The 24,025-nt window shown below is 41.1% G+C and overlaps 1 protein-coding gene across 2 annotated transcripts in view; it reads left to right on the top strand.

Annotated features, from left to right (window-relative positions):
- The window catches only part of NEDD9 (neural precursor cell expressed, developmentally down-regulated 9), a 185,987-nt gene extending 179,770 nt beyond the window's left edge, over positions 1-6,217 (top strand). For both annotated transcript variants that reach the window (XM_038584173.1, XM_038584172.1), the window contains 2 exons: positions 894-983; positions 3,743-6,217. In XM_038584173.1, coding sequence (XP_038440101.1) covers positions 894-983; positions 3,743-4,252 — 600 coding nt within the window. In that variant the 3' untranslated portion in view covers positions 4,253-6,217. The remainder of the gene's footprint in view (positions 1-893; positions 984-3,742) is intronic.
- The last annotated feature ends 17,808 nt before the right edge of the window (positions 6,218-24,025 follow it).

Below are 24,025 nucleotides of genomic sequence, written 5' to 3'. Positions count from 1 at the left end.
GAAGGAGGCCCTGGTAAGAAAAAAAAAATACGAAAACCCTAGACAAGAGAATTTCTAGGTCCCTTCAGCTCTATAATGTGTGTATGTTTATGTGTGTTTAATTACTTACAGAAAAACTTCACCCCACCTCAGGTTTAGCTTGAGGAACATTGGGCATTTGTCAATTGACCTAGAACTTCACCAGCCCGTGGAAAATTGGGCAGGCTCAGTCTGCCTCCTACAAGTGGAAAGTCTGCCAAGTTGACCTGGGATCACTGTCACTTTGGGAAAGTCAAACATTCAACCAAGATCCATTATTTAGAACTTGGCGTACTATCTCCTTTGGCCATTCTTTTCAGTTGACTGAGAGGGATGGATCATCCTGGGAACTGTGCATTCAGGAGACTGGGGAAGGGAGAGAGCGGAGCCCCCTTCCCACTCCCCACTGCTAAGGAAAGGTATAGGGAGAGAGTAGATGGGGGCATGCACCATTCCCCTGGTGGGTTGTTCAGCTCGCATGTTGGGAAATACTAGAAACCAGGGGTGCAGTGTGGACCCCATTTAGACCTGTGTTAGGGGGCTTATGGGTTTGCAGATAACCTATTAGAAAAGAACCCTGAGAAATAGTACTGCTTAAGGAGGTTTGAAGGGGATTGTGGATCTCCCAAAACGGTAAAGTGGTGCAGAGATGGTGGCACACCACATGGAAACAGATTTTAGTTTTCTGCCCTTCCCTACACAGCAGCTCGGGAAGTCTGGTAGGGAAGTCCACCCTCCCAGGCTGGTGTTCACAGGGCCTAACAGGGCCAAGGCAATGGAAAACAAAAGAGTATTTACACATTTGTCAATGGAAATGTTAGCACAAGTGAATCACAGGGGTGATAAAATGTTTTCTTTATGTTGAAAAATAATAGGGTAAGGAGGAGTTTGAGAGGCAACAGAAGGAGCTGTTGGAAAAGGAGAATATCATCAAACAGAACAAGCTGCAGCTGGAGCATCATCAGGTAAGCCCAGCCAGGACAGAACCTGCCTGGTTGTGTGGATTTCCCGCTTTGTAGGAAAGGTAGCACTCCAGAAGATCCTGATTCTGATCTTTCCAGCATACATGGGCATAAATAAGCTCCAAGGCTCCAAGCGCCTGAGTGGCTCAATCAGTTAAGCATCTGACTCTTGGTTTCAGCTCAGGTTGTGATCTCAGGGTTGTGAGATCAAGCCCCATGTTGGCTCCATGCTCAGCATGGAGTCTGCTTGGAATTCTCTCTCCTCCCCCTCTGCCTCCCTCTGCACTCTCTTTCTCTTTCTCAAATAAATAAATACATCTTTAAAAAAAATAATAAGCCCCAAGGCTTATAAGAGGGGATAAGAACAAAGAGAAAATTTATGACTTTAGTAATCCAGATGGTTATGTCCAAACAGCCATTTCTCCAGGCTACTTCTGTACACTTAACATATTAGGACTCATGGGACGCCTTCAGCTCAGGGTGTGACCCTGGGGTCCTGGGATCAAGTCCTACATTGGGCTCCCTGCAGGGAGCCTGTGTCTCTGCCTCTCTCTCTCTCTCTGTGTCTCTCATGAATAAATAAATAAAATCTTAAAAAAAAAAAAAGACATATTAAGACTCTTTAGGTTAATGCTCTTGGTTTCAAGAAGCAAGTCCTAGTCAAGCTAGCCCAAGCAACAGGTTTTATAGTAAGGCCATAGTAGGGGAATACAGGAACAGAAAATACAGATGCAGCCAAGTCCGACGAGAGCTAGGACTATAAATTCTCCTTCCTTCTTATACCTCATTTGCTTTGCTCTAAATCTGCTTCCTTCTCCTCTATTTTCTGAGAGTTTCCTCTGCGTATCTACTCATTCGGCCCCCTTGAGCTTTACAGAACCCATCAGTGGCCATTCAAAGTCCTTTCCACAGATGGCTTTTCATCTCAGCTTCCTCTGTTGGATAGCCCCTTACTGTGGTTCATCAAATTCCTTTAAAAAAAAAAAAAAGAGTCATATTGTGCTCTATCTATCTATCTATCATCTCCTACAACACAAGCCTATGGCTAGGCTATTCTTGGTCCCATCTAAAAGAACAAGGGCAGGATCAAATGTGTCCAAACCCTTAAACAGGGGATTTTGGCAAGGCAGTTTGTTCACTCAAAAGTTGGCCATGAATGGGGTTGATAAGGTATTGCTGATACAAGGGCATAAAAATAAAGAGTAATGGGTTGAGGATTTAGATGCTTTCTAAGTTGAAATGGTATGTAGAGACATGAACTGTCACACTCCACTCAGGAAACTCATTTCCTTTTTTTAATATATTTTATTTTATTTTATTTTATTTTATTTTGAGAGAGAGTACAAGAGTGTGAGCAGGGTTGGGGGAGGGGCAGAGGGAAAGGGAGAGAGAGAATCTCAAGCAGACTCCTTACTGAGTGGGGAGCCCAATATATGGGGCTTGATCTCACAACCCTGAGATCATGACCTGAGCCAAAACCAAGAGTTGGATGCCTAACCGACGGAGTCACCCAGGCACCTCAGGAAACCAGAGTTCTAACCCTTGCTTTCTGACTAGCCAACTGTGTGACCTTAGGCAAATCTTAACCTCCCTGAATTTGTTACTTCTCTATAAAAATAGCCCCATGTCTCCATCTAATAAGATATTATATTTATGAACATATTTGCAGGAGCATAATTGAAATATCTTCAAACATCACCCTATATCTCTTTTTTTTTTTTTTTTCACCCTATATCTCTTTATGTCTGCTTTGGCATTTGGCCAAATGCCCTTCTGCAGGGCTTTAGGGAGCGTGTTGAAACCATAGCAATTCCTATGAAGAAAGCAGACTCTGTTGAAAAGTAAAGCTCGCTGTGCCTTTCTTGGAGGAGAAGCTGGATGAGGCTATCCCTACTCTGACTGAGCTCTACCTCAGAGCACAAGCCCTGAGCCCTAAGCTCATATCACAGGTCATCCTTACCTGCAGAAGAACGTCTCTCCTGAGACTTGGTGGAAGAGTATGAGAATATTCTAACTGCAGTCTAAGTCCTACAGCAGTTGGGAGCAGTGAGGAAAGAAGACAGCTAACACACTGAGTCTGACCGCATGTGAGGTTCTTTTCTTTCAAAAAGAGGGTGACTAAGTGCTACGATGCACAATTAGCATTCAGATTCCCTTAGAGATGCTCTTTTCCACAGTGTGTAGATATTTATACGCGATAGTCTCTCCCATAGGGCTGCATAGTAACATTTACAAATCTTGACTCAAAAAGTAGGAGACACAGAGAGGGATCATGGATTGTCATTTATCTAAGAGCCCGGAAGGGATAGAGTCAAGGCTTTCCCAGAGAAGGAGCCAACGGTCAGTGATTTACCTGATGAAGAGATCCCTCCATTTGACTTTCCCTCGCCACCACTCAACGTCCAATAAACATTTACATGGAGACTATGATATACCAAACGCCATTCTGAGCACTTTGTAAATGTTAACTCAGGGAACTTTCATAAAGGTGCAGGTAACAGAGCTGAGTAGCAATGCAAGCTGCCTTCCAGCCTTAGGACAGAAGAGCCAACACCCAACCACAGGGGCCTGCTCTGGAGGATTCCTTAGGGATCTTCTTTCTCAGCCTCTACATTTTACACTTGGGGAAAGCAACACCTCCCATCTAATGAGAACTTGCTTCTTAGTAGGGATTAAAATCCCTGTCCAGGCCCTGGCTAATGCCCAGCACAGCACACTGCCTTCCCCTTCACAAAATCTGCTTTTTTTTCCTCCCTTTGCAGCTAAGTCAGTTCCAGTTGTTGGAACAAGAAATCACCAAGCCCGTGGAGAATGACATCTCAAAGTGGAAGCCCTCTCAGAGCCTCCCGACCACCAACAGCAGCGTGGGCGCTCAGGATAGGCAGCTGCTCTGCTTCTACTACGACCAGTGCGAGACCCATTACATCTCCCTCCTCAACGCCATCGATGCCCTCTTCAGCTGTGTCAGCTCAGCGCAGCCCCCACGCATCTTCGTGGCCCACAGCAAGTTTGTCATCCTGAGCGCACACAAACTGGTGTTCATTGGGGACACGCTGACGCGGCAGGTGGCTGCCCAGGACATTCGCCACAAAGTGATGAACTCCAGCAACCAGCTCTGCGAGCAGCTCAAGACTATAGTGATGGCAACCAAGATGGCGGCCCTCCATTACCCCAGCACCACGGCCCTGCAGGAGATGGTGCACCAAGTGACAGACCTGTCCAGGAATGCCCAGCTCTTCAAGCGCTCTTTGCTGGAGATGGCAACCTTCTGAGGGGAGGAGGAGAAAAGGGGGACTGAGTGCGCTACTAAGGAAAACTGGAAATGCTATCTGGTTTTTGTACATGTTATCTATTTTTGTAGATAATTTTATATGAAAATGAAATATTTTAACATTTTATGGGTTAGACAACATTCAGAAATTCAGGGAGCTAGAGGGGGAATTTTTTTTTCCTGTGTGGTTCTTACATAAACACATCTAAGGCATAAACTGTACAGAAACTTGTCCACGTGCGTGTGTATGCCTGTGTATTCATGTTCGTTTGTAGATGTTTGTCCGATACATTCCATTAGAAAACATGAATGAAGAAGCACCTTAGTAAGCACGTCCTAATGCTGCATCTTTTTTCTTTTTTAGGAAACATACCAGCTAGTTGTAATATTGCTCTATATATACTAGCAATTATTCTGAGCCTGTCACTTCCAAGTCTGGGAAGCACAGTATACATATCAGTGTTCACCTTCCAATAATAAGGCATAGTATGAACTTGCTCTTGTTCTGAAACCTGTTTCAAAATTGACCATGTTGGGCCCATTGTGGCAAAATGCCTCACTTCTGATTGAAAAAGCCCTTTTATAAAAGAGAAGTTTCAGGAAGTATATGTTAACCCAAACGCTGAAATAGGCAGAGACCATATCCCTAGGTAGGGCCGGGTTGTTTCAACACAGAGAAGACATTGCACTAGAAGGAGTTCACATGGTTCCCCAGGACTTTTTGATTGCATTTATGAGACACTTGGCCAAGAGGTTTTCTAAAGGGTGTTTCAAGATTTGCAAAAACCATATTACTGGGCAGCCCTGGTGGCGCAGCGGTTTGGCGCCGCCTGCAGCCTCGGGTGTGATCCTGGAGACCCATGTTGGGTTCCCTGCATGGAGCCTGCTTCTCCCTCTGCCTGTGTCTCTGCCTCCCAATCTCTCTCTCTCTCTCTGAATAAAATAAATAAATCTTAAAAAAAAAAAAAACCCGTATTACTTGCAGCAGGAATTCATAAAGGCATCAGACTATGATTGTCCATAAAAAGAAGGGATGGTTGCATCTGCCAGTTGTAAACAGAGGCCCTTCTGACTCCCAGCATTCACTTCAGTGCTATTACCTCCATTACCTTAGGAAAATCAGCCAGTTCCTTGGTCACTTAAAGGTTAGAGCCACCAGGCCACATCCTATTTCAAAGGGAGTCCTTGCCTGATCATGCACCCTCCTTAAAACATGCAGCTGCTGACCTGACACTCAGCCCATCCAGTCTTTATAATTCTCCCTGGCCCATGACCCTGTGTACACAGCCCACCACCATCTTATAGTTCATCACAGCACCCATTCCAAGTGTGTCTCTTACACTGCGGATGTTGACACAGCACAGACGCACCCAGAAGCTGTCAGATTTGTTTTGGGGGCAAATGAAATACTTCCTACCTAGTGGGTTAATGTATCCACATATTACCAAGTCAGGAAGCATGTTATCTACAGACTTTGAGTCCAGTTGTTTTTTAATGGTTTTAGCCTAGTCTATTTGAAAACATTTTTATTTGCAATATATTCCCTGACTTAATCAAGCTTGCTTTAAACAACCAAACCATTGGAACAGGAAAGGATTTAAGAGAGAAGAACATGTGATCTAAGTGTGAGAAAAAAAATCACAGAAGGTGCTTTTTGGAACAACTGTTATTGTTGTTCTCCGAGTTCTGCTCTGTCAAAAGATGATTAAAAGTTGTATTGTTATATGACAAGTAAGCATGGGGGGAGAAAGGAGATTGCTGAAAACCAGCTAAGCAGGAGTTGAAAGGTGTCCCTATAGGGCTCATTGTATAACGTGTGTTTCTTAGGTGATGACAGACTTGTTCTAAGCTAAGTGGTGACATTTCACGCTTTCAAAACCAAAATGTTCAATCTGTATTATTCTCTTTCCCATGTTGTATATAAAGGATATTTTTAAATCATTAAATTTTTAGATCTCGATTTCCATAGGCACTGGGTTTTCTTTATTCCTCTTTGTCACAGCATTGCATGCTGGCTTAATTGAGCCCTTTTAATATAGAGAGTTAAATTACGGTTACTGTATCAGTACTATAGATCTAGATTGTTTAGGAAAATTGAGAGTCATTTTTTCATTTTGTATCACTTCAGAGTACATTTACAGTTGAAGAAAATTCTGGAATCTGTGAACATTGCCAAACCCAAATATCTGGAACAGGCTTAGCTTTAGCAGAGAGCCTATATAGGTAGGATGATGTCTGCTATCATAATATAGATGTTACCACTTGTGAGGTTTTAGGTTCAATGACAATTACTTAATTCATTTTGGAATATACATAAAAAATCAACAGTTAATATGCGCCTAGGTGGCTTGGTTGGTTAACTGTCTGCCTTCAGCCAGGGTCATGATTCCAGAGCCTCAGGATAGAGCCCTACATTGGGTTCCCTGCTCAGGGGAGAGTGGCTTCTCCCTCTGCCCCTCACCCCACTCATGCTCTCACTCTCTCGCTCTCTCTCTCTCAACTAAATAGATAAAATATTTTTAAAAAAAAAGAAAAAGAAAACTATATTTAATGAAAATTAGATTCATAACTACATAAATTATTTTTAATGCTTAAACCACAGTTTCACACAGGTATACTACTGAGATTTATAGATAAAGTATTTGAATATACTCTGTATCATTTCTCCCACATCCATAAACATGAATTGATTTTCAAGAAAAGTGTCAAGACACTTTAATGGGGTATAGCAATCTTTTGAAAAAATGGTGCTGGAACAACTAGCTCTTTCCACGGAAGAAAATGAATACTTACACTCTACACAAAAATGAAATGGATTATAGACTTAAATTTAAGTTTCTAGAAGAAAACAGGAGAAAATTTTTATGATCTTAGGTAGGGAAATGTTTCTGAAAGTAAATGGTCTATAAACACTCCAGTTAGAAGTCAGAGATTCTCACACTGGATTTTTTTTTAAAGCAAGACTAAACTATATACTATTTAAAAGACACCTACATTAAATAAAAATACACAAATAAGTTTAAAAGCAAAGGGATAGAAAGAGATGTATCATGCACAATGTGATTTAAAAAAGAAAAATCTGGAGTAGCTATATTGGCAGACAAAGTAGAATTGAATACAGGGACAAAGGAAGACATTTCATGATAAAAGGGTCAATTCATAAAAAAAAAAGAAGAAGAAGAAACAGAAACATTACTAATTGTGTATGTACCTAGTCACAAAGTTTCAAAATACACAAAAAACTGATACAACTGAAATGAGAAATGGAAAATCTGTAACGATATGTGGAGATTTAGATACTCCTATTTCAGTAATTAGTAGAACAAATTAACAAATATCAGTAATAACTGGTAAAGATGGAGCAACTGGAACTCTCCTATACCACTGGTAGAAATGTAAAATGGTGCAACCATTTTTGAATAGTTTGGCAATCTCTTAAAAAGTTAAACATACACTAACCATATAACCCAGCAATTCCAATCATAGGTATTTATTCAAGAGAGTTAAAAAATATTATGTCCACATAAAAAAAACTGTTTTATTCATCATAGTCCCAATGAAAACAATCCAATGGCATCAACAGGTGAGTAGAAAATAAATTATGGTCTATGGAATACTATTCAGCAATAAAAAGGAGTGAATGGCAGTAATTTCTTTGACATCAGCCACAGCAACATTTTCTAGCTATGTCTCCTGAGGCAAGAGAAACAAAAGCAAAAATAACTATTGAGACTACATCAAAATAAAATGTTTCTGCACAGCAAAGGAAACAATCAATAAAGCAAAAAAGGCCAACCGACAGAATGGGAGAAGATATTTGCAAATAACATATCCAATAAAGGATTAGTATCCAAAATATATAAAGAACTTATAAAACTCAAAACCAGAAGAGCAAATAATCCAGTTTAAAAATGGGCAGAAGACATGTACAGACATTTCTCCAAAGAGATACAGATGGCCAACAAACACATGAAAATATGCTCAACATCATGTACCATCAGGGAAATGCAAATCAAAACCACAATAAGATATCACCTCAAACCTATCAGAATGACTAAAATCAAAAACATAAGAAACAACAAGTGTTGGTGAGGACATAGAGAAAAAGGAACCCTTGTGGGGCCCCTGAGTGGTGCAGTCTGTTGAGCATCAGGCTTTTGGTTTCCGCTCAGGTCTTGATCTCAATGTGGTGAGATTGAGCCCTGTGTCAGGCTCTGAGCTCAGCTAGGAATCTGCTAAAGTTTCTCTCTCCTTCTCCCTCTGCCTCTATCTGCAGTCTCTCTCTCCCTCTCCCTTATGAATAAATAAATCTTAAAAAAAATTAAAATTAAAGTTAAAAAAAGGAACCCTTGTGTACTGTTGGTGAGAATGCAAACTGGTGCAGTCACTGTGAACAACGTATGGAGGTTCCTCAAAAAATTAAAAATACAATTACCATATGATCCAGTAATCACACTATTTATCAAAAGAATACAAAAACACTAACTCAAAAATATACATGCATCCCTATGTTTATTGCAGTATTATTTAATAGTCAAATTATGGAAGCACCCCAAGTGTCTACCAACAGATGAATGGATAAAGAAGGGTGATTGGTATATATATTATATATATATACCATTATATATATTATATAATGGAATATTATTCACCATTAAAAAAGAATGATATCTTCCCATTTGCAACAACATGGATGCAGCTAGAGAGTAGAAGTCTAGGTGAAATAAGCCGGAGAAAGACAAACACCATATGATTTCACTCATGTGGAATTTAAGAAACGAAACAAATGAACAAAGGAAAAAACAGACAAACCAAGAAACGGACTCTTAACTATAGAGGACAAACTGATGGAGTAGGTGGAGGGGATGGGTGAAATAGGTGAAGGGGATTAAGAGTACACTTATCATGATGAGCACTGAGTAATGTATAGAATTATTGAATCATATTGTATACCTGAAACTAAATAACACTATAAGCTAGCTATAAAAAAAAAAAAAAAAAAAAGCCAGGCAACCACAACAACAAAAAAAAGGAGTAAACTAATTATACATGTAACAGCATGAATGGATCAACCTTAGAAACATTATGCTGAGAAAAAAAAAAAACACACAAATAAAAGAGTACATATCTGAAGCTCTAGAAAACACAGATCTAAATTGTAGTAACAAATCAAATCAGTGCTTTCCTGAAGTCAAGGGTGGGAGTTGGGAGTAATCTGGAAAAGAACAGAAAGGAATTTTCTGGTGTGATAGATATGTTTTATTTCAGTGCTATATATTTATGATGGAAATGTTTTTGTCATTTGCACTGTCCAACGCAGTACACAATAGTCACATGTGGCTATTGAGCATTCAAGAGGTGCTTAGTACAACCAAGGAAATGGGTTTCAGTTCATTTTAGTTAATTTTAAATAGCTACAAGTGATGGGGCGCCCGGGTTGCTCAGTTGGTTAAATGTCCAACTCTTGATTTCGGCTCAGGTCATGATCTCAGGGTCCTGGGATCAAGCCCCGCATCAGGCTCCTGGCTCAGCACAGAATCTACTTGTCTCCTTCTCCCTCTGACCCTCCCTCTGCTTGTTCTCTCTCTCTTTGTGTCTCTCTGTCTCATAAATAAATAAATCTTTAAATAGCCACAAGTGGTTAGTGTCTACCATATCGGACAAGTACTATATCTATATCTTGAGTCTCAGGGTACTTATGCAAATGCAGGTATTTGTTAAAATTATAATATACATTCAAAATGGGTACATGTTATTGTAGTAAGTCATAGCTTAATAAACCTGATTTTAAAAAGAGGTAAAGCATTTCCCAACTAACTCTAAATAATGTTCCATATGTTTTTAAATCAATATTACCAATTAATCGACAGAAACATTGGAAGGCCCACAAAAGTAAGGTCAAATCAGCAAGTTTAGCTTTTTAGTGTCAACCCAGAGGCTAGTTCAAGAGCCACCAGGAAGACAGAGGCAATTTCTTGCTCCCCTAGCCAGTAAAAGTTATAAATCACATCTACTTTCTTCACAGTTTTTGAGGAGATATGACAAAAGAACTGCTGTCATTCATCAAAGGAGATTCATTTATTCATTAAACAACAAGGATTCATTTATTCATTGAACATTTCCTGCCTGGCCGCCAGAGCCAGAGGATGGGCTGTGCCATCAAGGCAACAGGGGTCCTAGCCCCAGGAGCCACCCAGCCTCCCAGTCTCCCACCCACCCAGCCTCCAGCCTCCCAGCCTCCCAGCCTCTCAACCTCCCAGCCTCCCAGCCTCCCAAGCCAGCGTCTCTACATGCTCAGCAAACCTGTGCTGCTCCAGCAGGGGCAGGAAAGAAAGACAGAACCTGTTCTCTGCTTTTCTTTCTTTGAAACCCAAAGTAAACATGCCTCTTCAACACTTTAAGGCAGATTACAGACAAAAGCCCAATGGAAGGTCAATCTTGTATGAGGAGCTTTAAAACAAAAGCATTTTTCCGATGGGAACCCAGGAAGTGACAGAAAAGTAAAATACATATAGATAGAAAGAGAAATACAGTCAATGGTAGATTGTCTGGACTCTCCCGGGCTTTAATCTAAGAAGAGGTGCTTAACACAGGTGAAGCCTTCTTGAGAAGGCTGCCATAATGATACAGACCAACACCTACTTTGTTCTGAAAACAGCTCTCCTAGTGAGGAGGCATCTTGAGGATCCTGGAAGCACTTGTGTTCTAGGAGAGAGTTCTAGGAGAGAGGGTAAAGGTAGCCTGGGCTAAGGAGACAGATGCAGACGGATTCCAGGTGTATAAGAGAGGAACTCAATGCCATCGATGAATTGCACATGGTGCCTGATGGACAGGGAGTGAGGCTGAGACTGAGGCTTTGGGCATCAGGACAGATGCAAACCCCTTCTGAGCCAAGAAGCATCCAAGTTCAGGGAAGCAGCCTGTGGTCAGCACTCTCCGAACCTGGCTCTTGAACCCAAGGCTGCACAAAGAGTAACACTGTCCAAGAAACCCCAAACCATATCAGGAGAACACTCGGTGGAGCACACTCTCTTTCCTCCCAGGTCCTGAACGTGTAGGCACATGCTGGTCTTGTGGTTGAAAAAAAAGAAGAAAAAAAAACAACAACCTTGAAAGGGTTTTAATGAGTCGAGACCAGTACACAGGGGGAGAAATGTTTAAAAAGGGGGACCTGAAAAAAATCAAGCACGTTGACTTTTATCTCCGGGTTTACTGTTACGGGTCCCTAAAACAAATTCCTCTGCAGCTTGGAGGGAAGAAAGAGCCCATACCTCACAACGCGATTTAAGCCCAGGTCCTAACAACTATAATTAAGAAAACTCAGTTAAGAGAAAGGGCACCCTCGTTTGTCTCCTCATGGACAATTTTCCAGGGAGACCAGAGTCAGCAAGGAATGATGTTAAATGGAAACATACCCCTAATTTTCTCTGGCCTGCCTGCCAGTTAGGATACCATCAGACACCAGACACCATCTACCCCTCCCCTAGCAGTTACCGAGAAAAGGCAGTTTATGAGTCTCCTTTATGACCCAGGGAGCATAACAGAGGTTTTTCAGAACTGCCTGAACTCTTTGTGATTTAAATCCCTATTAAAGAATTCGAAGTCTCTAAGAACAATGGTTGTGAGTGGGACATTTTTCAACACGGCAAAGAGAAGCAACATATTCCAGGGTCTTGGGCAATGTTGAAATACCAAGACAAAGGACTGGTGTGGGTGTATTTTTAGGACGATGTAAAAATCTAAATGGACAACTTAGTTAAGGTTGTCCTTTCCCCCCCACCCTGGGGCAATTATTTCCACCTATCTGTCTAGACATCCAATCAACACTAGGGGAAAAAAAAATAACCGCAAGATTTGACAAAAGAAGGTTTTAGTTGAAGAATGGGCCCCCCAATCCTGTTTGCAAAGGGAAAATCAACAAGCAGGAAAACAAAAGGTCTGCAAAGAACATTCAGAAGAGTGCCTGTGGGGGCTTGTTGTGTGGAGGAAGGCATTCTAGAAAAAAGTCATCAAGTCCGGTTGCTAGCAAAGCGGACTGGACTTATGTGTTTACACTTCCCAGGCAGCTGCCCATTTTGGAAAAGCAACCCCCCCTTCCGAGAGTCCATTATTTCCCTGCCACTGCAAATGGTCTACACTCATCTCTCCAGGTAACAATGTCTTTATCTGAGCACCACCTTGGAGGGTTCTGAAGCTTTTCATTTATTGCCCAGTATTTTGCTGATGGAAAACAGAGTTCACTCGGGGAGCCCTCGAGGGTTAGCCTCACACGGCACCCCCTTGGGGTTTTTGGGCCTAAGGAGGACAATTGGGTTTTTCTAGTTGGTTCTTCCACCAACCTGCCTTTGAAATGGGGATGCTGACGCAGACCTTGCTGGATGTTACAAATAGAAGCTTTAAACATAACCTAGAAGTGGCAAACACACAACAGTACTATTATTTCTTTGTCTGCACATCTTGAGTTGTATATTTCAGATCTGGGGCATCTCTAGTTCTTCATCTTATGGCCTGACTCACACAAGGAGTTCAATTCCTGTTTGCTGACTGTCTAACTCACCAAATGAATGAATCCACTCCCCAACCACCCCCTACCAATCCCACACTGGAGAAGCCCTTTGAAACAAAAGGACTCTGCAGGACCCTTAAAGGTAACAAAAAGTGAAATCCTCCAAAGTTTTGGTTGCCTTATTTCCCTTCATGTGATTTTTCCATCATTTACCCTAGTGCCATCTTGTTGTGCTGGTGGCACTGGTGGTCTGTTGGATGACTGCGATTTCTCTGCCTCCAAGTTCCTGATGTGGGATTTCATGTTTCATAGCTTCCTGTGGGCACAGCTCCAGGGCACTCCCTTGCAAGGTTGACGCAATGAGACCAAACCCTCATCCTCTGATTTAGAAGCCATGGCTTTGGATAACTGTATTGTTACATCACCCTATGTGCTCTCTGGACCAGACTCGACACTTGTGTCTCTTCCCCATCCTTGATACTCAGATCTTTATACAAAACAGCATTTACAGACCTTTCAACCATGGGGCCTATAGGTAAAAATCAATTACAGAGAAAACTGACAAAAGCCTAAATGGAAGAAAAGCTCTATTACCAGATGTGGAAGCATCCATCGGGAATGTTCTGTTTCTCCTGAGTAACTGATAAGCTTTTTGTCATGGAGGTGGGATTTTTGTAACCAGCCCATCATGTTCTCCTTTTTGCCTTTCTTACCGAGAAGTTCAGAGACAAATTTGATATCCAGTAACTAGTTAGTAACCTATGACTTGAGTATCTGGGTTCTAAATTTTCTCTTCGTCTGTTCTCTTTAACCTAAATTATTCCTTGTCCTCTCTTTTTAACCTACTGCCTTTAATATTATAAGAACTCATGGGAAATACTTTGACAATGTAAGAGCTCAGATGCTCATGGGGTGTGTAAACTCACGGGCTCTGGTCTTCCTTCTGCAGAATCAGGGTGTTCTCCAGGAGGATGGACTGGGCCAGTCCTACTGGACTCACAACCAATCTGCCCGCTGCCAGGGTAGCCAGGTGGGACAAGTTCTATTGGCTATTTCTGACACCCTAAATCAATCTTTCATTGCAAATATTCCCAGGTTTAAATGTAAAACCAGTCTAGATTTCTATTTCTGCTGCTGTCTGCCTTTCCTCAAAGAACCAAAGCCCTTTCCTGAAATCCAGTGTCTGACATTAAAGGTGAGGATCCTATTCCTTGTTCTTTCAGGAGGCATCTCAGCCACTTTATTATTTCATAGATGCAAGGCACTCGTCAGTGCCCAGAAACACCAAAACCCCAAAGCTCTACCTGCGAGCAGTGTCTCAGCTCTAACAAAATGCCTTGTGACATCTGGAAGCTTCATAACAAAAGAGTGCAAACTTCCCAGCTGCAGTTGGAGGGAACACATATCCCCCCCTCTCATCACATTCCCATGGAGGGAAGAACTTCCTTCTACCCTCTCTCTCTCTCTCTCTCTCTCTCTCTCTCTCTCTCTCACACACACACACACACACACACTTCTCCCTGTGACTAGTGTTTCCAAGTGGCAGAGACATAGCCTTCAGTGTCCCCACAGACTGCTTATTAGCAGCAACAGAAAAATAGCAATTATATGGTGGAGAAATCAGACAACCACTTGACAGAGCAGGGTGATCAAAACACCACTGGTGAGGGGCAGATGGACATTGTGTGTCTCTAGAGAGGAGATCCTGAGACGGTCACAACATACCTCTGTGAGACTGAATTTCCTTAAAACTAATCATGACAAAATATCAATCACAAGATGAAAAATGCTCTTTCTATTTTTTAAAGGCAGGAGGGGAAACATACTCTGCAAAAATATCAATGTTACACAAGACAAAGGAAGGCGATAGAATGTTTTCAGATTAAAGGAGGCAAGAGAGACCTTACAACAAGAAAGAATACCTGGTGCTAGTCTGAATCCATCCCATCCTGCAAGGAAATAAGAAACGACCCAACACAGGGCTCAAACTCGTAACCCTGAGATCAAGACCTGAGCTGAGATAAAGAGTTGGACACTTAACCAACTGAGCCACCCAGGTGCCCCAATAAAGGATTTTATTATTGGGTGAACAGTCAACATTGAAATCCAGACAGTACATTAAATACAGAAGTATCTCATCAGTATAAAGTTACTAATAAATATGCTAATTTCATAAAAGAACAGCCCTATTCCCAGCAATTGCACACTGAAGTATTCTAGGGTAAAGAGGCACAACATAGGCATGTGTGTCTCAGAAAAAGAATGTTATACGTGCTAAAGACAAGGAATCTCAGGAAAGGGTGCTATTCTCACTCCTATAGCTCTTCTGTAAATTTCGAATTATTTCCAAACAAAATGCTCTAAAAACAACAACACTTCAATCTTACCTGTAAGAGCTTGGCCTCAGCTATACAATCTGGGTTTAAATCTCATCTCTGCCTCTTAGTTGTGTCATCTTGAGCTCTTTTACTTTCTGTAAGCCTTGATTTCCTTGATGAGTATATGAGTATAATAATAGTATCTGTGTCATAGACTCATAACACAGCTCAAAGTTACAAATTAAGATTTATGAAGCATTTAGAACAGGTTCTGGCACAGTCCACATCATGCAATTGTTTGATAAATGTGTGGCTAAATTCTGAAGTTAAAAACAAAGCAAACACACAAAACAACTTTTCCCAAACCTAAAAATCCCTCTTAGGATCCACCGATGGGCTAACTTAGTATGTCAATGTTTTCATTGATTTAGCATAAACTGTGTGTGTTAACTGTGGGGTAGTCAACTAGACAAGCGTGGCTCATCGAGTAAGGTTAGAAATGTGGTGGGAGCTTGAGCTACTTATGTGATTTTGCTTCTGTGAAAAACAGCAAAATATATTACAAATCAGATATTCAGTTAAAAATAAACAGAGAGAAAATAAAGTTATTTATTTATTTATTTAATTTTTGCCAGAGAGAGAACAAGAGAGAGCATGAACAGCGGGGAGGGGCAGAGGGAGAAGCAGGCCCCTCGCTGAGCAGGATGCCTGGTGTAGGGCTTGATCCCAGGACCTTGGGATCGCGAGCTGAACCGAAGGCAGATTCTTAACCGACTGAGCCACCCAGGTGCCCTAAACACAGAGAAAATAAGTGCTCATTGAACTGAACACATCTTTGAATATTATAGAGTTTCCAAGAAATAAAAGGGGAGGGGAAATATAAATTCCTAGATGGCCCAGCCTTCTTTGGGGACCACAGAGTAAGCAGAAAATCACAAGGAGTCCCCTCAGAGCCATGATTTATTTCAAACTTCATAGTAGAATGTCCTACTACACACCATAAACCCGATGAAGGAAAGGTAAGAATCTCCCATTTTTCAGCCTCTACTGTAATTTCTCCTGGAAAAGAGTAGAGTTAGGGCAAAAAAGAGACTTTTTTTGCAAAGCTCCTGAGGACTCTTGTCAGGAAAGCCCTCACGTCGGCACGTGTCCAGGGCCTGAGCAAGCATTCTCTCCGACTATCTCTGGGCTTCAGGGCACCTCAGAAAGGCATCCGGCTCATCTTCCAGGTTCCAGAAAAATGACCACTGACAACATCCAAGGGGAAAGCAGTGCCTCCAAGCCCCAGGTCAAGGCGACTACAACATGGAGACAGTGATGAATGTTCACTTGGGGTGACCCCGGAAAGAAGCACCTCTTCCACACTTGCAGCTGTGCCAAACTTTATCCTGATCAAACCCTGATGGAACAGCCTCACTGTTCTGCTGCTGGAGCAATGGATATTATTATTATTATTTTTAGAGTGAGAAAGGGGGAGGAACAGAGGGAGACAGAGAGAGAGAACCTCAAGCAGACTCCCTGCTCAGCCCAGAGCCCAACGTGGGGCTTGATCTCATGACTCTGAAACTGTGACCCGAGCCAAAATCAAGAGTCAGTCATTTAACCAGCTGAGACACCCAGGCACCCTAGTGATGGATTTTTTATATTATTATTTTAAACAAGAAGCTCTATAAATAACAAGACACTTGACCTGAAAGAAAAGCTGCTTAAGTTTCATTTTGTTCAGAGAAATTTATTCTGACTCACACAGATTGTCCTATATGTAACAGCTCTGTACAAAAGACTACACAACGATTAAAAATACAAACAAACAAACAAACAAAAAGACTACACAACGATTAAGTTGCCCTTGGTTTTACAATGATAAATGAAATGCGTTGGAATTCTCCAATCAAATAAAGTAGGCAAAGGATTTTGTTGTTATTGCTTGTCAAACAATGAGAGCAAAAGAATTTAACGACATATAAAAATAAAAGTTGAGGGGCGCCTCAGGTCATGATCTCAGGGTTGTGAGATCAAGCCCCAGGGGGAGCTCCAGGCTCAGGGCAGAGTCTGCTTCAGATTCTCTCCCTCTGCCCCACACCCTGCTCTCTCTCTCTCTTTGTCCAATAAATAAATAAATAAATAAATAAATAAATAAATAAATAAATACATACAATCTTTAAAAAACAATAAAATTTTAAAATAAAAGTTGAGTGAGCACACCACTACAGGGTCCTTTTACAGAAAGCTTTCTTTCTCCACTCCATTTCCTTTGGATGTCAACAGAATACATCAATGACCATTTAGTAAAAAAATGAATAATGACACAATAGACCTGGTCACAAAAGCCAGTTGCTTTGTGCACGACAAAGGAAAGGAGACGGGAAAGGACAGAGTCAACAGCATCAAAGTCAGAGTGCGGTGGAATCAAGTTCCGCTCTATTTTCTTGTCTGAATTCTGCGGCGATGCAGCGCATCACTTGGATTGTTCGCCTTCAATTACACCGCACAGGTGCATCGGTTTCGTTGATTCTCTGCCCATCAAGCTGGAATCTGACCTTCCTGGGCGCCAAACCCTGCCATTCACACTAGGTTTTCATCCACTGGCTAGTGCTGCATTCCTCTTAATCCTCCACAGAACCACCTGCCCTGCCTCCTTCAAATTAATTCGCTCCCTGTCCTCAGTCTCAGCCCCTCCTTGGGTGTTGCCTGGGCCACAGCAAGGGCTGGAGGCACCAGGTGTGCACCCAGCAAGCACGCAGGCCGTGTGGGAGGGGCAGAAGCAGGTGGCAGCGGGGTAGACAGGAAAATGCTTTTGAGAATTCTGCTGCTCCCAAGCACCACTTCCTAAGGACCCCCTGAGGAATTTCTCTCGGGTCTCAGACCTAGAAATGCTAAGCTCTCCTGAACAGCAGGTTGGTTGATGGAGGGCCCCAGGGCTTGGTCCCACGCCCTTCTCTTCTCTGTAAGGCATCTGACCCAGTCCTATCAACCTAAGCCAGGCTAGAGTCATCTCTCTCCTGGATGTAGCAGATGTCCTCGAACGGGCCACCCGTTCCCACACTGTCCCTTTACAATGCAATTATCACATAGCAGCCAGGAAAACCTTCTAGAAACATCAATCACAGTCTGATACCCACCTACTCAGTGCCCTCCAGTCCTTGTCTTTGCCCTTTGATTTGAACCTTGACTTGTAAAGCCCTTCGTCACCAGGGCTGACCTCTGACCTCAGCTCAGACCACCCTCACCCTTGCCTCCCATGTTCTAATGACAGGAATGTCTTTTCTGTTTCTCAAATAAGCCAAAGTCATTACTTGGCACCAGCTGTCTCATTGCCCTACGGCTCCCTCCCAGATGGTCAAAATCAGGCTATTTATTGTCCCCCAGAGCTCAGCTGCTGTAACCTCCCAACCAACGTCCCTTCCCAGCCACCTTCTAGCACATTCACTCCTCTTAACCCTCTCAGAATTCTTGTTATTAGCTCTTATACTTCTTGCCTTTTTTCTCTAATTTTACCTAAAATGTGATCCCATGGGAGAAGCAACCTTCCTGTCTTGCCCACTGTTGTGCTCTCAGAGCCAAATAGGAGCTGGGGTAGGATATGTGCCAGCAGGTATTTATTGAAAGAGTTTTGTGAACACAGCAGACTTTGCAACCACAAGTTTTTCTCACAGCTGTGATCCCCAGAACTTTCAGAGTCAAAGGCGAGGCTCACATCTACCTGCACCAGACCTTACAACACGCATTTCAGGGAAACATCCTTAACTCTCAACTTTCTTAATGCTTCTCTTATTTTCCTCTCGCACTGCTTTGTCCATCTTAAAAAGTAGATATAAAGGGCTAAATGCTCTGCTAAGCTTCTCTCAACCCTGAATCAAATATGGTGATGCGTCAATGAATCGTGGAGGAGGACTTCTGCTAAATGTGACAAGATAGGTTTGTGTGGTGAATGAGAGGAACCAGTCACCTGTGTCCTTCACCAACCACAAGCTGCTGAGAACAAAACCCCACCTCCTCCCTATCTGAGTCAGTGCTAGGAAGGCAACAGGAAAAATCAAGTGCCTTGTAGAAAGCCAGTGTGAATCCTCAGGTCATGGCCAAAGTCCGTTTCTAGGTGTCAAGAGAGCAGACACCAGGCTGAGCAAGCCCCAGGACCAGTGAAGGTGGACAAGGAGAGAGGAAAGGGGCGGATGACCCTGCTCAGCCACATCAGATGGAACACCTTTTTTTAAAATTGTAAATCAAGGGTCGCCTCGGTGGCCCAGTGGTTGAGCATCTGCCTTTGGCTCAGGTTGTGATCCCAGGGTCCTGGGATCAAGTCCTGCATCAGGCTCCCCTTGGAGAGTCTGCTTCTCCCTCTGCCTGTGTCTCTGGCTTTCTATGTCTCTCATGAATAAATAAAGACTTTTTTAAAAACTGTAAATCAAGCTAAACATCGTTATTGCTTAGAGTATGTCTTTTAATTGTGGCAAAACATACCACAAACATAAAATTTAGCATTTTAACAATTTTTAAGTCTATAGTTTACTAATGGGAAGTATATTCATACTGTTGTGCAACAGATCTCTAGAACTTGTTCATCTTCCCATACTGAAGCTCTGGACCCATTAAACAACTCAGCACCTCTCCCTCCCCCAGCCCCTGGCGACCACCCTTCTGCTTTCTGCCTCTATGAATTTGGCTACTCTACGAACGTCATATAAACAGAATCACACATTATTTGTCTTGAGACTGGCTTATCTCCCCCAAGGCCCATCCACATTGTAGCATGCATCTGAATCTCCTCCCTTTTTAAGGCTGAATAATATTCCATTGTACGTATCTGCCGCATTTTGCTTATTTATTCACCCATTGATAAAGACAGTTGGGTTGGTTGTTGGTGGTTATACAGATGGGACACTGTATATCTATCTATGCTCCCTGCTTTGGTCTAAGGAACATCTGATCATGCCAAGGCATCAGTCCGCACCCAAATCTTTCATAAACTCAGGGAAAAAAAATCATATAGTCATGCAGACAGTTCCATTCATGGTCCTCACCTCCAGGTGGACCCACAATGCTGCTTAATAAGTCTCTCTCTGGTCAGCCCTCCCACTCATTTTGCACGTGGCTAGCTCCGGCCTTCTCCAGTTATCTCATACCTTTCAACATGCATACCCACTCTGCTTGGATTTTACAGACAATGTCTGTAGCTATGCTCTGTCTCGGGAATGGCATTACCACCTATGCTGTTGGTGAAGCCAGACGTCAAAAATCATTCCATTCTTTCAAGCTCTATATCCAACCAGTGATGAAGAGTAATAGCATTTTGCCTCTGGTATCATGGAACCTGTGTGCTTTTCATTGCCACTCCTAATGCTTGTCCCTTATTGTCAGGTACCATCTTCATCAGCTAGACTATTGTAAGGACCTCCTAAATGATTCTCCTCCATGCACCCTTCCCTTTTTGACCCATACTCCGTCCTGTGTTCAGGGTGACTTTCCCCCAACTCCAGTGTGATTATGCCATCTCTTGGGGACACCCCAACTTCTTCTGGGGTGGCATTCAAGTCCCTCCTTAACCGGAGACTTGTCTCCTGCATCCTGTATTGGTCCATACTTGCCTCAGCTATGCCTCTTCACACATCAGCCAATTCACACCTTAACTTTGCTCATGCTACTCCTCCACCTGGCACACAACTGCCATGTTTCTTCACTGACCTAATTTTCTTCTTTATTACTCAGGAATTACTCATGTCTTCATCCAATGCATAAGCCTAGGCTCCTTCCTCCTGTACATCCTCTCTACAACTAGAGCACCTGTTTTATCTCTCAGTTTCTGGATGAATCACTCCTTTCCCCAGATTCCCACTGTCACTCACTCTGAGTTTCTTGAATATGTTCTCAGGGCACAAAGTCACATTCTCCATCCCCTCGCTGCCCTGTTTCCCATGCTAAGGAGACATTTGGCAGTATAATAGCACATAGGAATTTCTCAAAAGCCTCAGTGTTACGCCTGAGGAACATATAAACAAATGCACTTTAGAATGTTTAAATTGTGAATTATAGGTACAAAAGAAACTATAAACAATTTAAACTAGTGAAGAACTCCCCTGCTGTGTGCCTCTGTTTCATGCAAGTATTCATGCATGAGGGCTGAGTCACAGAACAATAAAGAATGGCTGTTCAGCTCCTCAGCAGAAACCACAAACGCTAAGGTCACAGACAGACATCCATTCTGTGTCCCCTTTTCAGTAGTTTATGAAAAATTAGCCTTTCTGTCTGAGGCTTTCTTTGTTTAAGCTCAAATTTCATTTCAGAAATTCTGAACAAGCTCTCTTCAATTAAAATGAATCACTTTTCCACATTATAAAATATTTAAAATATTTAAGCCCAAAGTTGGTTGAACTTGGAGAACTGGTTGGTCAAAAAGGAATGAGAGCTGTCAAATAACATTAATAATAAAGATTTTGGTTAAGCGGGGTGAGGTTTTTAAAGGAAAGATGTTCCTTGGGGGAACATACTTTTTTTTTGAATTAGCAGTTTTCAGAAATGGGAATTTGAATACTTTTAGGTTGAAGTGGAAATAACAAGAGTAACATGGCCACTCATATTTCTTGATGTTTTCATAGAAGGACATTTTTAATTTGTGCGACTAACAGCAAGCTTTTCCCTCTTACAGATCTAACTGCATCTTTTCATGTGAATTCTCTCAGGTTGATTCTTTGAATAAGATAACATAATACAGTGCCATAGCTAGGATTTGGAAATAATGTTTTCAGTTCTCTTGAGAAGGTATCGATCTTCATACTCATGCATGTTTTAAATAAAGAACAACATCAAAATAAAGCAATGAGAAATTAAGGAACTAACTAATTTTCATTCAAAAATAAGAACAAAGTAAACTGAAACAAAGTAGAAAAAGAGGATTGCAAAAAGCAAAACAAAAAGAGAGAGAATTGCAAAAAATAAAAGCAAAAAGTAATGAATTAAAAAAAACAAAAAGTATAATTGATAAGTAAAATCAAGATTTTAGATTTTTAAGAGTCCAGCAAAAAAGACAAATCCCTGGCAACTGTGTGCAGGAAAAAAATAATAATAACCAGGAATCTATAACATTTGAAATGAAGAGAGAGATAATCACAGCATAGAGGAGAAACTACTATATACAACTCAATGTGAATGTATTTGAAAATCTGGATGAAATAGGATCGTGCCTGGAAATTTTAAATCATCAGAGCAAAACCAGAAAGATATAGAAAACTTGATGGAAAATAAGTTTTATTAGGAGAAAAAAACTGAAAAAGTTTCAAAGCACTATCCTCCAAATAAGGCACTGCATTCAGATGGATTTTTGAAGAGACTCTTATCAAAGTCCTAAGGGAGATATAAATAATCCTAATGTGAGTTAAAACTACGCAGAATAGAGAAAAAGATGAAGAGTTTTTAATTCATCTTATAAGCATTACATAAGTTTTATTCTAAAACAAGAGAAAAAAAGAGAAATAAGAACTAGTATCCAAACGAATGAAATGGGCACAGATTCTAAAAGGATATTTGTAAATTGAAAGACTTAATATACTTTAGTGCATTAAAAGAACAATGTGCCTGGGTGGAAGGATGGGCTAAATGAGAGATGGGCATTAAGGAGAGCACTTGTTGGGATGAGCACTGGGTGTTATATGTAAATGATGAATCACTAAATTCTAATCCTGAAACCAATACTACATTTTATGTTAACTAACTTGAAATTAAATTTTTAAAACTTAATAAAGTAAAATAAAAATAAAAAATAGAAGAATCATTGTGTCATAATAAGTAAGGTTTAGTCCAGTTAGATAAGATTAATATAACAGTAATCTTCAGTGTAAACTATCACAAAAATAAATTGATATAAATAAATCCATCTGACCATCTCTATAAATACTAAAAAGATATCCCATAAAATCCCACATCTATTCCTAATACACAAAAGCTCTTTGTATTTGGGAATAGAAAGATGGTTCCATAATCTGAAACCAAAAGCAAAGAGCATGCATGCTAATGAAACAATAGTGTCCTTTCAACAAAGGTCTAAAACAAGAGAAGGTGTCTAACCAGGGCAATAAAGTAATAAAAAGATACTGTTTTTGTTTTTTAAAACATCAGTTTAAACAAAAAAAAAAGTTTAAGTGAAGGGGAACTTATTATAAATATTAAAGAAACCAGAGAATAGGAAATATAAGTGGACATCACTAGGGACCAGAAGTAAGACCTGAAAAAATTCCTAGATACAGTAATACTGTCTTTAAGTCTTGGTGTCGATCTCTCTAGAAACAGTATGATCCTAGATTTTATTCATTCTTCCTCCTCAGAAAACCTACTACCTTATCTACTTCTATATGGCCCCGATATTTATGCAAAATGGCAGCCTATATGATCTTTCAATCATTATCTTTTAAATTAGTATTATGCCCAATTCACTCTCTCCCCTCCTGCTGGGACACCATTTAAATGTCTGTTAGACTTTTTCATTTGATCATATATGTCTCTTACCCTCCTGTAGGCACTTCTCATTTTTTTGTCTCTCTATGCATCTTTCTTCTGACCTGATGTTCAGTCTGCTAATTCTCTCTTCAGCTGTATCTAAACTGCTATTTTGAGTTCTTAATTTTAGTTATTTATTTTTCAGTTTGGTAATTTCAAGTTAGTTTTTCTTGTGAAACTAAAATACAGTTCCTTTTTTTTTCAGTTTCTTCTTGAAATTATTCATGAGAGTTTCAATATGGTGATTTTTCTATTTCTTTCTGCCTTTATGAGACATAATTCTCCCATAATGAATACTTTCCCATCATCAACTATTTTGTTACCCAAAAATTCAGTTTGAAAGGAAAAAACAGGAAAAATGCTTGATTCTTTCCAGAGTAAGAGTTGATATCTTTCCAATTTCCAGTGGTAATCAACATTGTTTTCCAATGTATACCATCATATACATTCATGAAATTTTAAA

This window comes from Canis lupus, chromosome 35 (genome assembly GCF_011100685.1).
Source record: "Canis lupus familiaris isolate Mischka breed German Shepherd chromosome 35, alternate assembly UU_Cfam_GSD_1.0, whole genome shotgun sequence".
In the NCBI taxonomy this organism is placed as follows: Eukaryota; Metazoa; Chordata; class Mammalia; order Carnivora; family Canidae; genus Canis; species Canis lupus.
Note: the sequence above shows the minus strand (reverse complement) of the source record. Positions and strands in the feature narration are given on the sequence as shown.